Source organism: Aquarana catesbeiana, linkage group LG01 (assembly GCF_042186555.1).
Source record: "Aquarana catesbeiana isolate 2022-GZ linkage group LG01, ASM4218655v1, whole genome shotgun sequence".
NCBI lineage: Eukaryota > Metazoa > Chordata > Amphibia > Anura > Ranidae > Aquarana > Aquarana catesbeiana.
In genome coordinates this window covers 108,035,884-108,051,827 of record NC_133324.1, presented here as the reverse complement: position 1 = coordinate 108,051,827, position 15,944 = coordinate 108,035,884, and the positions used below count along the sequence as shown (strand labels likewise).

Genomic DNA, 15,944 nt, shown 5'->3' with positions numbered 1-15,944 from the left:
GGGATGATAAGTTGTTAATGAGAGTGAAAAAATAGGTCTGCTTGGCAGTGAGGAGGCTGGAGTTGTATTTTTGGAGGGGAGATTTATATTGGTTGAAATCTTTCTGAGACTTAGTCTTATGCCACAGGCGCTCATGAGCATGACTATGTTTTTTCAGACTTCTAGTATCATCTGTTTGTCAAGGTTGAAGGGGTCGGGGCCTGATTCTCTGTGTTGTGAGGGGGGCCAGTGAGGCTAAAAGTGAAGTGTTGTAGACAGAAGTGGCTAGGTCAGTGCAGGTTTGGGGTGAGATTTTGTCATAGAGGTCGTTGGTAGCAGAGTAGAGAAGGGTTGAGATGATGTAGGTTTCTGCGGGTAACTTTTAGGCTATTGATAGGAGAGAAGGTGGAGGAGAGGGAGAGAGTGAAACTAATAAGATAGTGATCAGAGAGAGGGAATGGACAGTTGGAGAGGTTTGCAGGGAGTGCATAGGTGGGAGAAAACGAGGTCAAGTGTATTGCCTTCAGAGTGAGTAGGAGCATGTATCCATTGCTTCAGGTCAAAGGAAGAGGTTAGAGTGAGAAGTTTGGAAGTGGCAGGAGTGTTAGTATCAATAGGGATGTTGAAGTCTCCAAGAGTGATTGTGGGGATTTCAGAATTAAGAACGAATTGTAGCCAGGCAGAGAAGTCATCAGGAAAGGTTGATACCTGTGCAGGGGGCCGGTAGATCACAGCTATCCTTAGAGAAACTGGAGAGAAAAGACGAATGCAGTGTGCTTCAAAAGAGGAGAGTGACAGAGGGAGGTGAGTGAAGTACCCGAAAAGTGCTATGTGGGGCTAGAAGGATTCTGACACCTCCTCCCTTATGTCCACTGGATCTGGGGGAGTGAGTCCAGAGAAGACCACCATGGTATAGGGCAGCAGAAGACGCAGTATCGGATTCTTGAAGTCAGGTTTCGGTAATGGCAAGTAGATGAAATGAGTTAGCGATAAGAGGTCATGGAGAGAGGCGAGTTTGTTACAGACAGAGCGGGAATTCCAAAGGGTGCAAGAGAAAGGGAGTGTGGTCTTAGCGAGAAGAGAAATGGGAACTAAATTGTGTGGATTGCAGCTGCTGCCAGAGGGTGCAGGAGGATGGGTGCAGTGAGTACACTTAAATGTTTGAGGCCCAGGGTTTGGTGAAATTTTAAAAAAACAGAAAAGAGAGGCGCACCAGCCTTGTGCATTATCCTTTAATACATTTATTTAGAAGAAACATTATTAAAAACTACTCACAAGGGTAGAAGAAAAATCACACTTGTAACAATCTTTGACTTGTGACAGTCCGACTACTGATAGCAGTCTCCAGATCCTGAAGAGAAGACATGCGAACCGCTGCTGGCTAACGCGTTTCGAAGAATTACCTTCTTCCTCAGAGCCTCAATGGTAATCCAATGGTAATCCATTGTTACAAGTGTGATTTTCCTTCTACCCTTGTGAGTAGTTTTTAATAATGTTTCTTCTAAATAAATGTATTAAAGGATAATGCACAAGGCAGGTGCGCCCTCTCTTTTCTGTTTTTTTGACTTCTAGGATACCCCTATCCTGGAGGGCAGCAAGGCCGAAAGCTATTGTCCATTTTGAACTTTGGATTGCCTGGCTAACACATTCATGCGCAAGAGTATTTGTTTTGCTGTATTGAATATTATTTGGTGAAATATCTCCAGAGGTTAGGAGAAGTAGAAGGGTGAGGGAGGTAATATGGGAGTGCGATTTATATGAAGGGACATGCCCTAGTGTCCTGGAGAATTTTTGTGCGTGTGGATTTAGAATTAGCAGGAGTTGATGGGTGCAGTAATAAGGAGAGGACAGAAGTGAGGGGGATATATATATATAAATATATATATAAATATATATATATATATATATATATATATATATATATATATATATATATATATACTGTGGGGTGGAGAAGAGAGGCGAAGGACAGCTAGTTTAAGGATAGAAGACAAAGCTGTCAGAAGGAGTGTTAGAGAGTGCATGTTACGAGGAGAAAGAGCTGAAGGGGTAAAAAAGGTCACCTGATGTCTTCGCTTTGTGCATTCGCTGAAGTGCAGAGTAAGAAATGCTCCCACTTTTAGAAATACCCCCACCTTGAGAAAGAACCTCATATGCAAATGTGCCTCCCCAGAAATTGCTTAGATTTATACTGATAGGGATGGGGGTGGGTGCATTCCATTTATAAAGGATGGCTGGCTAAACAGTGGAAAATTCTCACTTCAGAACAACAAGAGGGCACTAGAGATAACAGGCCATAATTTTGGGTAAGACAAGGAAAAAATAAAGCATTGCAAAATGCACAGGTCTACAGATGGTTAAAGTGGTGTTCCGCCCCCAAAAAATTAAAAGCCAGCAGCTACACATACTGCAGCTGCTGGCTTTTAACAATAGGACACTTACCTGTCCTGGAGTCCAGCAATGTCGGCACCACAGCTGATATTTCCATCAGCTGTCAGATGCTGCCACCGTCATTGCGGGTAAGGGTACCCAGCAGTGTAGCTTCTCTCTCCTACTGGCCCGGCGACAAGGAGAGGAGGAGGGAGCCCTGCGGTGATGTCACGGGCCACGGGCCGGACTCTTGGAAGTGGGAATAGGATACCTGTCTTTGATCAGTCAAAGTGGTCAAAATGTCAAAATGTCAGTGGTGAGCTGAAGACAGGGGGGAGAGAAGTGGTGAGCTGCGGACTGAGGGAAGAAGAGGTGAACTGTGGACTGAGGGAAGAAGAGGTGAGCTACGGGGGGAAGAAGAGGTGAGCTACGGGGGGAAGAAGAGGTGAGCGGTGGACAGGAGGGAAGAAGAGGTGAGCCGTGGGCAGGGGAAAGAAGTGAGCTGCGGACAGGGGGAAGAAGAGGTGAGCTGCGGACGGGGGGAAGAAGAGGTGAGCTGCGGACGGGGGAAGGAAGAGGTGAGCCGCGGATGGGGGGAAGAAGAGGTGAGCTGTGGAAGGGGGGCATAGATCAGCTGTGGACAAGGTTTGCAGAGGTGAGGTTTGAATGGGGGGGAACAGAGGTGAGCAATAGATAGCTACATTGGGGGAGATATGCAAGTACTGTCCGCTGATTTTTTGTTTTTCTGTGCACACACCTCATCACTGCAGAGTACACTTTCCTGAGCCCTGTGTGTTATGCGCTCCTAAGTGCCGCACTCTGTGCCTTTTGGGCCTACGCGGATTTGGCGTCACTTTACTTCTCTCCCCGTGGAACGACATGATCGGGGTGGAGAGTTGGCTGGGGAAAGTGAGTTCCTGCACCTATTTTCTGAGAAAAAAAGCCCTGTACAGCAATACGCTTTACTTTCATGGAGAAATATCAGAACATATCTTTACATCATGGGGATAGGAACAGGAAGCAGAAGTATACAAGAGAACAGTGAGGAAAGCAAACACTTCCTCTCATTACATTACCATAGATAACACTGCAGTGCCACCTGCTGGATAGACAGATACAATGCATACAGTATATAGTCAGTTTATATGCAATCATGCTGTTGCTCTTCCAACAGCCTCTTCCGGCAGGGTTCCTATTTTCCTATTTTGCCAGAGGGCACTGCTTTGGAGATGTGGACTGGAAAAAGATCCTCTATCTCCCTCACTGATGAATTACCAGTGGAAGCTGGGTGTCAGATAGCTCCTTGCAGTGGCGGATGGTTTTTTTTTGGGGGGTGACAAACGCCAACCCCCCCCAGTCAGTCGGTCACCAGCACCCCCCCCCCCACATGCGCAGTCGGTTGGTCGTCAAGGCCAGCACTTACCCCATCTAGATCGTGGGTGTTCCATCGCGTCTCCTCCTCCTCTGCATCACGCTCCTCCTAGGCGTCCAATAGGATCACCTGTCCTTTCAGCCAGTCTGTCACCTTTCGGGTGACGGGTCTCAGGACCCACTTCCTAATTGGCTGGGAGGAGAATCAGTGTGACAATAGTGAATATTAATTCAAGTGGGTGTTCTGCACCCCAAGCCCACCCTTCATTGAAGCCTATTAGAGCCTCTGGCTCTAATCACATGCTTAAAGAAAAAAAACCCATTGGAATCCACGCATAATTGGGAGCGTGGCACCCCTGCACCCCTTATGGACAGGCTAAGCTCCTAGGACATTGTGGGTAAGACCTGGTTTTAGGAATTTCAGGTGTGCCTGCTAGTATAAGGATTTGTGCTAAGACATTTGTCCTCCTATTGATTCTAATATTATTTTGGAGTATCCTGAACCCCTCTTAATTTTTAAGCAATAAATTCTAAAAAGACATCTTCTAGACTGAGCCTGTAATGTCAGTGTGCATGGTCCTGTGCTCGTGACTGGCAACAACTGTACTATTGTGGGAGAATCTGTGTATTCTCAGCAGCGCTACATAGATTTAAAGTTTAAGGTTTATGAAAAAGCCCACTTTGTTGTCGCATATGGATATAACAGCATAGTGCGCTAATCCTACTGACCAGCCAGAGTTTACAATGAGATTTAACCACTTCAGCCCCAGAAGAATTTACCCCCTTCCTGACCAGAGCACTTTTTGGGATTCGGCGCTGTGTCGCTTTAACTGACAATTGCGCGGTCGTACCCAAACAAAATTGACAGCCTTTTGTTCCCACAAATAGAGCTTTCTTTTGGTGATATTTGATCGCCACTGCGGTTTTTATTTTTTGCACTATAAACAAAAAGAGAGCAACAATTTTGAAAAAAAAGCATTATTTTTTACTTTTTGCTATAATAAATATCCCCCAAAAATATATAAAAAAAAACATTTTTTTTCCTCAGTTTAGGCCGATATGTATTCTTCTATATATTTTTTGGTAAAAAAAAATCACAATAAGCGTATATTGATTGGTTTGCGCAAAAGTTATAGCGTCAACAAAATAGGGGATAGATTTATAGCATTTTTATTATTTATTTATTTTTTTTAGTAGTAATGGCAGCGATCTGCAATTTTTATCATGACTGCGACATTATGGCGGACACATCAGACAATTCTGACACATTTTTGGAACCTTTGGCATTAATACAGTGATCAGTGCGATTAAAAATGCATTGAGTACTGTAATGTCACTGGCAGTGAAGGGGTTAACACTAGGGGGCGGTGAAGGGGTTAACTGTGTTCCCTGGGAGGTGATTGTAACTGAAGGGGGAGGGACTAACTACAGGAAGTGACAGATCGTGGTTCCTAGCTAATAGGAACACACAATCTGTCACTCCTGTCAGAACGGAAAAGGGAAGTGTGTGTTTACACACACTCATCCCTGTTCTGTGTCTCCTGGTCACGATCGCTCCTGGCCAGCGGTCATTGTGACCGTCGGCCACGAGCATCGGTGCCTGCTATACGGATCCCGCGAGATCACGTACAGTGACGTGATTTCGCTCAGGGGAGCCAGCCTGCTGCTGTAAAACTGCGGCGGCTGGTCTGGAAGCGGTTAAAACCACATTTAAAAGTATCTCTGCAGCCAGTGATGGTTCCACAGTTATTTTAGTGATGGAGCAGCGATGAGACTAGTGCTCCCTAGTGCCGCAGGAAGGAGCGATGTTATGTTCTTTTGTGCTGCACATGCACATGTGTACTCTCTCCTGTCACCTATGATGAGCTTAGTAATTACAACACTAGTGTCATGTTACTATTATTAATATTTTACAGGTTTTATATAGTGCCAATATTTTGCACAGCGCTTTACAAAATGGAGGGAGACAGTTCAGTTACAATAAAATTCAATGCAAGAGGAATCACAGACCTTGCTCATTAGGGCTTACAATCTTAAAGAAAGAGTCAAGTGATACAAAATGTAATAACTGTGGGGGATGAGCTTATGGAGAAAATAAAAGTACAGTTGTCTAATTAGAGACTGAACAGGCCTCTCTGAAGAGATGGATTTTCAGGGATTACTTAGGTGGCTAGAATAGGTGATACGTAAAGTAGGCAAGAAGGAAGCACCACACACCAGAGAAGCAACCGAGTATATAGAAGAGTCAAAATGGCTTCAGCCCAGGCCACAACTCTGACACATTTCACCCCACACCCCACACACAGGGTTTAGTCTTAAGTTTTTTCCCGGTAGTCTTTGGTCACAGTAGAACAGTTTGGGGTAAGGAGTTACAGAGGACAAGCCAGGATATGGAGAAGTCCTGGAGGTGTGTGTGGGAGTAGGTGACAAGAGAACAGAAAGTCTTGGGAGGAGTGAAGAGAACAGTTTGGTTGGTATTTTGAGACGAAATGGATGATGCAGCTAGTTGCAGAATTGTGGATGGCTTTTTAGGTTGCTGTTAGTATTTTGAATATTATTTGTTGGGTTAGCGGAAGTCAGTGGAGAGATTGGCAGAGAAGGATAGCAGACACAGAACGGTTCGTGAGGTGTACAATTCATGATGAACTGAAGGGAGGATAGCCTATGCAGTGGCGTAGCGTGGGGGGGGGGCAGGGGGTGATGTTGCCCCGGGCGCAACATTTGGGGGGGGCGAAATCCCGCACAATTGTGTGTCACTTTGCTTCAATCCTCCAAATTACTATTTACTGTGTCCCCTGCGATCCGGCGGCCATGTTTAATAGATGGTGCCCTGTGATTGGGCGAATCGGGTCATATGCTGTAGCAGGCCTGGGCGGTGCATGTGCGAAGGCTGTTCCTGGAGTCCCGTTCCGCCTCCTTATTTGTGCCGCTGCCATCGTCTCCTCCTCCTCTCCATCTGACCGCGCCGGATCTGGAACTGGGACGTCATCTGGTAATCGGCATTGTGGCAGACTGATCAATGAAAAAAAGCAGATGAGTCGTCTCAGAGGAGGGACGGAGCAGCCGCCAGCCAGCGAGCAGTTAGGGAGAGTCACGCTACATTCATGCATTCATTTCAGCCAGCGAGCAAACTTGCAGCATGCCTGACAGTGTAGTATTAGTGGGGTGGACAGTGTAGTGTTAGTGGGGTGGACAGTGTAGTGTTAGTGGGGTGGGCAGTGTAGTGTTAGTGGGGTGGGCATTGTAGTGTTAGTGGGGCGGGCAGTGTAGTGTTAGTGGGGCGGGCATTGTAGTGTTAGTGGGGCGGGCATTGTAGTGTTAGTTGGGCCGGCATTGTAGTGAAGTGGGGTGGGAAGTCTAGTGCTAGTGGGGTGGGCAGTGTAGTGTTAGTGAGGTGGGCATTGTAGTGTTAGTGGGGCGGGCAGTGTAGTGTTAGTGGGGCGGGCATTGTAGTGTTAGTGGGGCGGGCATTGTAGTGTTAGTTGGGCGGGCATTGTAGTGTAGTGGGGTGGACAGTGTAGTGTTAGTGGGGTGGGCAGTGTAGTGTTAGTGGGGTGGGCATTGTAGTGTAGTGGGGTGGGCATTGTAGTGTAGTGGGGTGGGCATTGTAGTAGGGTGGGCAGTGTAGTTTTAGTGGGGTGGGCAATGTAGTTTTAGTGGGGTGGGCATTGTAGTGTTAGTGGGGTGGGCAGTGTAGTGTTAGTGGGGTGGGCAATGTAGTGTTAGTGGGGTGGGCAGTGTAGTGTTAGTGGGGTGGGCATTGTAGTGTAGTGGGGTGGGCAGTGTAGTGTTAGTGGGGTGGGCATTGTAGTGTATTGGGGTGGGCAGTGTATTGTTAGTGGGGTGGGCAGTGTAGTGCGGTGGGCATTGTAGTGTTAGTGGGGTGGGCATTGTTGTAGTGTTAGTGGGGTGGGCAGTGTAGTGTTAGTGGGGTGGGCAGTGTAGTGTTAGTGGGGTGGGCATTGTAGTTTTAGTGGGGTGGGCAATGTAGTTTTAGTGGGGTGGGCATTGTAGTGTTAGTGGGGTGGGCATTGTAGTGTTAGTGGGGTGGGCAGTATAGTGTTAGTGGGGTGGGCATTGTAGTGTAGTGGGGTGGGCATTGTAGTGTAGTGGGGTGGACATTGTAGAGGGGTGGACAGTGTAGTGTTAGTGGGGTGGGCAGTGTAGTGTTAGTGGGGTGGGCAATGTAGTGTAGCGGGGTGGGCGGTATAGTGGGGTGGGCAGTGTAGTGTAGTGGGGTAGGCAATGTAGTGTAGTGGGGTGGGCAGTGTAGTGTTAGTGGGGTGGGCATTGTAGTGTTAGTGGGGTGGGCAGTATAGTGTTAGTGGGGTGGGCATTGTAGTGTAGTGGGGTGGGCATTGTAGTGTAGTGGGGTGGACATTGTAGAGGGGTGGGCAGTGTAGTGTTAGTGGGGTGGGCAGTGTAGTGTTAGTGGGGTGGGCAATGTAGTGTAGCGGGGTGGGCGGTATAGTGGGGTGGGCAGTGTAGTGTAGTGGGGTAGGCAATGTAGTGTAGTGGGGTGGACAGTGTAGTGTTAGTGGGGTGGGCATTGTAGTGGAGTTTAGTGGGCAGTGTAGTGGGGTGGGCAGTGTAGTGGGGTGGGCAGTGTAGTGGAGTTTAGTGGGCAGTGTAGCGTGGTGGGGTGGGCAGTGCAGTGTAGTTTAGTGGACAGTGTAGTGGAGTTTAGTGGGTAGTGTAGTGGGATGGGCAGTGTAGTGTAGTGGAATTTAGTGGACAGTGTAGTGGGGTGGGCTGTTAGTGGGCAGTGTAGTGGGGTGGGCAGTGTAGTGGAGTTTAGTGGACAGTGTAGTGTGGTGGGCAGTGTAGTGTAGTGTACTGTACAGTGTAGTGGGGTGGGGTGGGCTGTTTAGTGGAGTTTAGTGGACAGTGTAGTGGGGTGGTCAGGATAGAAATCAGGTTGGTCAGTGTAGTGGTTGTTGGGGGGGGGGGGGGGCAGGGGGTGATGTTGCCCCGGGCGCAACATTTGGGGGGGGCGAAATCCCGCACAATTGTGTGTCACTTTGCTTCAATCCTCCAAATTACTATTTACTGTGTCCCCTGCGATCCGGCGGCCATGTTTAATAGATGGTGCCCTGTGATTGGGCGAATCGGGTCATATGCTGTAGCAGGCCTGGGCGGTGCATGTGCGAAGGCTGTTCCTGGAGTCCCGTTCCGCCTCCTTATTTGTGCCGCTGCCATCGTCTCCTCCTCCTCTCCATCTGACCGCGCCGGATCTGGAACTGGGACGTTATCTGGTAATCGGCATTGTGGCAGACTGATCAATGAAAAAAAGCAGATGAGTCGTCTCAGAGGAGGGACGGAGCAGCCGCCAGCCAGCGAGCAGTTAGGGAGAGTCACGCTACATTCATGCATTCATTTCAGCCAGCAAGCAAACTTGCAGCATGCCTGACAGTGTAGTATTAGTGGGGTGGACAGTGTAGTGTTAGTGGGGTGGACAGTGTAGTGTTAGTGGGGTGGGCAGTGTAGTGTTAGTGGGGTGGGCAGTGTAGTGTTAGTGGGGTGGGCATTGTAGTGTTAGTGGGGCGGGCAGTGTAGTGTTAGTGGGGCGGGCATTGTAGTGTTAGTGGGGCGGGCATTGTAGTGTTAGTTGGGCCAGCATTGTAGTGAAGTGGGGTGGGAAGTCTAGTGCTAGTGGGGTGGGCAGTGTAGTGTTAGTGAGGTGGGCATTGTAGTGTTAGTGGGGCGGGCAGTGTAGTGTTAGTGGGGCGGGCATTGTAGTGTTAGTGGGGCGGGCATTGTAGTGTTAGTTGGGCGGGCATTGTAGTGTAGTGGGGTGGGCAGTGTAGTGTTAGTGGGGTGGGCAGTGTAGTGTTAGTGGGGTGGGCATTGTAGTGTAGTGGGGTGGGCAGTGTAGTGTTAGTGGGGTGGGCATTGTAGTGTAGTGGGGTGGGCATTGTAGTGGGGTGGGCAGTGTAGTTTTAGTGGGGTGGGCAATGTAGTTTTAGTGGGGTGGGCATTGTAGTGTTAGTGGGGTGGGCAGTGTAGTGTTAGTGGGGTGGGCAATGTAGTGTTAGTGGGGTGGGCAGTGTAGTGTTAGTGGGGTGGGCATTGTAGTGTAGTGGGGTGGGCAGTGTAGTGTTAGTGGGGTGGGCATTGTAGTGTATTGGGGTGGGCAGTGTATTGTTAGTGGGGTGGGCAGTGTAGTGCGGTGGGCATTGTAGTGTTAGTGGGGTGGGCATTGTTGTAGTGTTAGTGGGGTGGGCAGTGTAGTGTTAGTGGGGTGGGCAGTGTAGTGTTAGTGGGGTGGGCATTGTAGTGTAGTGCGGTGGGCATTGTAGTGTAGTGCGGTGGGCATTGTAGTGTTAGTGGGGTGGGCATTTTAGTGTTAGTGGGGTGGGCAGTATAGTGTTAGTGGGGTGGGCATTGTAGTGTAGTGGGGTGGGCATTGTAGTGTAGTGGGGTGGACATTGTAGAGGGGTGGGCAGTGTAGTGTTAGTGGGGTGGGCAGTGTAGTGTTAGTGGGGTGGGCAGTGTAGTGTTAGTGGGGTGGGCAATGTAGTGTAGCGGGGTGGGCGGTATAGTGGGGTGGGCAGTGTAGTGTAGTGGGGTAGGCAATGTAGTGTAGTGGGGTGGACAGTGTAGTGTAAGTGGGGTGGGCATTGTAGTGGAGTTCAGTGGGCAGTGTAGTGGGGTGGGCAGTGTAGTGGGGTGGGCAGTGTAGTGGAGTTTAGTGGGCAGTGTAGCGTGGTGGGCAGTGCAGTGTAGTTTAGTGGACAGTGTAGTGGAGTTTAGTGGGTAGTGTAGTGGGATGGGCAGTGTAGTGTAGTGGAATTTAGTGGACAGTGTAGTGGGGTGGGCTGTTAGTGGGCAGTGTAGTGGGGTGGGCAGTGTAGTGGAGTTTAGTGGACAGTGTAGTGTGGTGGGCAGTGTAGTGTAGTGTACTGTACAGTGTAGTGGGATGGGCAGTGTAGTGTGGTGGGCAGTGTAGTGTAGTGTACTGTACAGTGTAGTGGGATGGGCAGTGTAGTGTAGTGGAATTTAGTGGACAGTGTAGTGGGGTGGGCTGTTAGTGGGCAGTGTAGTGTAGTGGGGTGGGCAGTGTAGTGGAGTTTAGTGGACAGTGTAGTGTGGTGGGCAGTGTAGTGTAGTGTACTGTACAGTGTAGTGGGGTGGGGTGGGCTGTTTAGTGGAGTTTAGTGGACAGTGTAGTGGGGTGGTCAGGATAGAAATCAGGTTGGTCAGTGTAGTGGTTGTTGTAGGAATCAGGTAGGTCAGTACTATTGTAGGAAAGGAAGCGACTCAGGGAGTGCTAAAACTCCGCAGGTTAGGGGGGCGCAAATTACTTGCCTTGCCCCGGGCGCTGACAACCCACGTTACGCCACTGAACTTTCTTGAGAAGTTTATTTAACACTGTTGGATTAATCTTTATTTGAGCACTTTTCATGCACAATGGAAAGACTGAACTTTCAAGTTTATTTAGAAGTGTGGCAGGATAGACTATACTTTATTTGTCATACACCTGGTGACTTTGGTTTTTACATTGGTACTTATTTGATATAACGCACTATCACTTTGGTTTTTACATTGGTGCTTATTTGATATAGTGCACACTATATTTTGCGCCTTTTTTATTATTATATTGTGGTACATATTATTTTGTGTATATTGAATTGAAAGCTGCAGCCATATATTGCACATTGTATTAATATTTCTGGGGTATTGTATGTTTGTAGGGTTGGGTCTTTATATTAATACAAATAATTAGATTTACCTTGCAAACATCTTTCCTTTCAGGCCCTACAATGGTACACAGCATTTCTTTAGTTATTTGATACTTTTGCCATTTCCTGCTACATTGCTTTCTGTCTAGAATTGTGACATTGACTTCCAATAACTTATAAGCCAGTCTGCTATTTTCAATTGTCCCCCAACCAGCAGTTTCACAGACTGTTCCATTTGCAACATCTTCATATGTCTTTGGCAATACTTTGTAATTGACATATTTTCCCAGCGTTGCCTTGTTTGCCAGCTGAAATGAATGAAAAGCATAAGTTATGACATAATAGATCTGACCATTATAATGGTAAACAATACAATGAAGTTGCTCTGTTTGCTATAGAGCTGTGGTTTGGTATGCATACCCTAGGGGGTGATTCTACCTGGTAAATTAAATTAATCAATCATCAATGATAGGTATTAATAAAAAATAAATTACAGTGTAGCTGAGTGACCATTCGCTGACCATGCTCAAATGCAGGCGTGGGCCCCTTTTAACTCCATTGCCCACAACTACCTGAACGCAACCAGAGATTATACGTTTCTCAGCTTTTCTCCGTCAGCAGCTCAGAGAGGACATACCTGATGTAGAGGTAGCTGGGCAAGTGGAGGCTCTCCAGAACCAATGTATGAGCAGACAAATTGCATGCAGCTTCTCCAGAAGACCCAAATATTTCCAGTGGGTGACCCTTTGTCCTTGGATCCCTCCAGCTGGTAACCTAAATTACAAGAGTTACCCTTGACTTCACTGAGAGGGATGTTTGAGGATAATCACAAGCAGTGCCGGGACAAGGTCATCTGGTGCCCAGGGCAAAGATGGAAAACTGCGCCCCCCCCCCCGGCGCTGTGAAAGCTACAAGTACTACAGACAATGGGATCTATACTGGGAATTTGTTAAATACTAGTAATGGCGGCGATCAGTGACTTAGGCGTGGTTCACACTGGGGAAACTTGTCACGCCTCATTCAGTACAATGACACCGTTCTAATCAGAGCGACAGGACACAGCACATCAGGGCACAGGTCACAGTACATCAGGGCACAGCACATCAGGGCACTGCACATCAGGGCACAGGTCACAGTATATCAGGGCACAGCACATCAGGGCACATCAGGGCACAGCACATCAGGGCACAGCACATCAGGGCACAGGTCACAGTACATCAGGGCACAGCACATCAGGGCACGGAGCACATCAGGGCACGGGGCACATCAGGGTACGGGGCACATCAGGGTAAGGAACACATCAGGGCATATGGCACATCAGGGCACGGGGCACATCAGGGCAGGGGGCACATCAGGGCACGGAGCACATCAGGGCACGGGGGCATATGGCACATCAGGGCACATAATGGCACATGATGGGGCACATGGCACATTATAGGGCACATCAGGGCACATCATGGGGCACATCATGGGGCACATCATGGGGCACATCAGGGCACATTATAGGGCACGTCAGGGCACATTATGGGACACGTCAGGGCACATCATGGGGCACATCAGGGCACATCATGGGGCACGTCAGGGCACATTATAGGGCACATCAGGGCACATCATAGGGCACATAGCACATTAAGTGTGGCACATTGTTTACTAGCCTGCATGCAGAGCAGCGCTGGAAGCATCTGTGATAAGTTCTCTCTCTCATGTCACGCTGCTCCCCGGCGGCCCCTCCTCTCTTCTCGTCCATCCCAGATGATGTCACAAGCAAATAGGGAAGGGCGAGAAGAGAGGAGGGGCCGCTGGGGAGCAGCGTGATATGAGAGAGAGAACTTATTACAGATGCTTCCTGCGCTGCTCTGCATGCATCTCGATCTACCTGTCAGGTGCCAGCTGTCGGCGATTGATGGGTAGATCCTCCAATGCAGGATAGAAACCCTGATAGGGAAGTGAGGGGCAGGGCGGGGCTGGTCTCAGGCTTGTGCCGGGTGTTAAAAATTATCAATTTTCGCGCATCCGGTGTTGTAAACTCTGCATAGGTAGCAGGAATTTTTACAACACCGGTTTACTGGCGCTTCTATTGCGCCCCTCTTCCTCCATTAAATGGTCCTGCCCAGGGCATCCGCCCCTTCCGCCCCCCCCCCCCCCCCTTGTACCGGCCCTGATCACAAGTAGCTGTTTGTGTTTTGAACTATTTTATGAAAGTAGTGAATCAGAGCTAGACACTCTGCTGTTATAGGGGAGTTTAGAGATAAAACTATGCATGCACTTTTGCCATCGCTGTAATAATGGTATATATAGATGGGCAGAACGACAATGAGATTGAGATTGATAAATAGACAGATAGATCATACCTGCAAAAGCTGAATGTCCTTATGGTAGTTTTTCCAGTTAAAATGCTCATGTGTGATAGATCTTTTTACATCAATAATCTGTAAATGAGATCCACAGTCTATGTGCACCCAGGGTCACTGTGGTTTTTGTTTCATTTCTGGAAACAAGAGGTTAGAAATATGAGCTTCACATGTAATAGAAGATAGTAAACCTCAGCATACCTTGTCTAAAAAATAATATAGGTGGGTATAGGTCAGGTATAGACGGCCTATGCTTTTATAATTTTATAGTGTTTAGCGTAATAGTAATATTTATAATATTACTCCATAAAAGCCAGGGCTTTCACATCTTGGAATGGTGAAATGTAACAAATTAATAAATAAGCAATAGGCAACCCATAAGTTTAGTTGTTGTGTTAACACAATAGTAAATCTCATTCACCCTGATTTTCATGCAGAAGAAAGAATAAAAGAGAGAATAAAAAGCATTTTCTGATTCTTAAAAAAAACAAAAAAGTAGTATAGCAGGCAGCTAACATTTCGCCAGTGCCACTCAGTGCTGCAGTCACGCTTGTGCTGGTGTACTGCCCCCAAGACCTCTGGGAAGAGGAAACATACTTACCGACCAATCACATTCCTCTTTGCTGACGTCAGACGTTTCACGCTGGCTCCGACAGCTTCCCCCCTGCTCCGAAATAGGTAACATCCCATTGAATGCTGCGTGGCATGCGCTTTTAAACTGACAATTTGCTGAATGGTCAGAATCGTTTAAATCCAAAGTTGCGATTGTGGCGGGCGGAGAATCGCAAACAACGATTTTCCATGATTAATCGCGCAGCTCTACTAAGCATGGATTTTGTACCCTAATGCAGCCAGTCTGCTGGACGATCAGATAAAGATGTTATTATCCTATACATCAGGGGCAGGCAACCTTAAAGAAGTGGAGATCTACCTGAACAATATGGGAGAAGCCAAAGATCACTGGGCACAGTATTGCATAGTGTAGCCTCCTCACACCTGATTTAAACCTCTAATTGTCATACAACTGTAGCACCCCCTACTTTATGTAGGTGCTAGAAATTGGATTTTGTTGGTACAGGTAAATTTAGTCAGGCCTAGCAGTAAGCTAGGCCTGCTTTTTTTGATCTGTGTGGGCTGGGAATGGCTCAGAGTAGGCTGGTGACACAAAGACAGCATCATCTTTTGGTTACCTCCCTTCTGCTTCTAGAGGCTTCTAGAAGGAAGGAGGGGAAGAGAGGTGGAGCTGTCTGGGGTGTATCAAGGAGCCCTGACCAATCCCCAACAAGGATTGGTGGGGGGCAGGCCTCCTTGAAATACCCAGGGTCAGCCCAGCTGGGGGAAGTTGTCAGGTGGAAGAACTGAGAGATGGAGTACTAGACTGTCAGGGCCTTTGAGGAAGCTTCCCAGACTGGGGAGGTGATCTTGGGCCTGGGGCTCAGAACTAGACAGGACCCTCGCACAAACCACAGGGGTGTCTTGGACAGGAGCAGGAGATGACAGTGGAGAGTACTGCCGGGCAAGTCTCCAGGAGGGATCCACCAGGTGTTGGTGAGTGACACATGGCCAGGAACGCTAGGGAGGAATGCGGGAGCGGATTGGGAGGATGCAATCTGAGATGGATGTAGAGCCAGTGAGGACTGTGGTGTAATGGGCAGTGGGGACAGGCAGCTGCAGCCAGGATGGCTGGCAGGGCCTGGGGAGGGCTGACTGGGATCAGTAGTCCACCTAGGACAGCTAGCACCAGAGCTTTCCATTTTACACCAGAGGAGCCCACGGTCCCTGCCTGTAAAGGGCTGTTGCTAGGGCCTGGCTGAAGTCAGTGTCAGGCCTAACCATGTGCTAGCTGTGCCTGAAGAGTTGTGCTGGGGGAAGAGGAAGGAATAGTCTGGAGAAAGAATTGTGCTGGAGGAAGAGGAGAGTGTGTAATTTGTCCAAAGCTATGCAAATCTTTCTGGGCATCCCATGAATTCCTTAACCCCATTCAATTTCTAATCCCTCAATAAAAACACAAAACAAAGCTAACGGACTGTTCATTGTTTTGGAGAGTCTGGGAAGTGAATGCTGGGCTGGGCAGAGTGATAGGTGGGCCACAACACTTAGCAGCCCCTACGGGGGTACCACTACACTACCGTGTTGCAATCACATGCATTGCATGGCATTTATAGGTTTAAATCAGGTGGTGAGGAGGCAA

At 48.3% G+C, this 15,944-nt stretch overlaps 1 protein-coding gene across 1 annotated transcript in view; it reads right to left on the bottom strand.

Moving 5' to 3' along the window:
* Window positions 1-15,944, bottom strand: part of LOC141145574 (granzyme A-like) — a 187,329-nt gene that overhangs the window by 38,409 nt on the left and 132,976 nt on the right. The window contains 3 exon segments of the mRNA XM_073632416.1: window positions 11,453-11,710; window positions 13,754-13,853; window positions 13,855-13,890. Coding sequence (XP_073488517.1) covers window positions 11,453-11,710; window positions 13,754-13,853; window positions 13,855-13,890 — 394 coding nt within the window.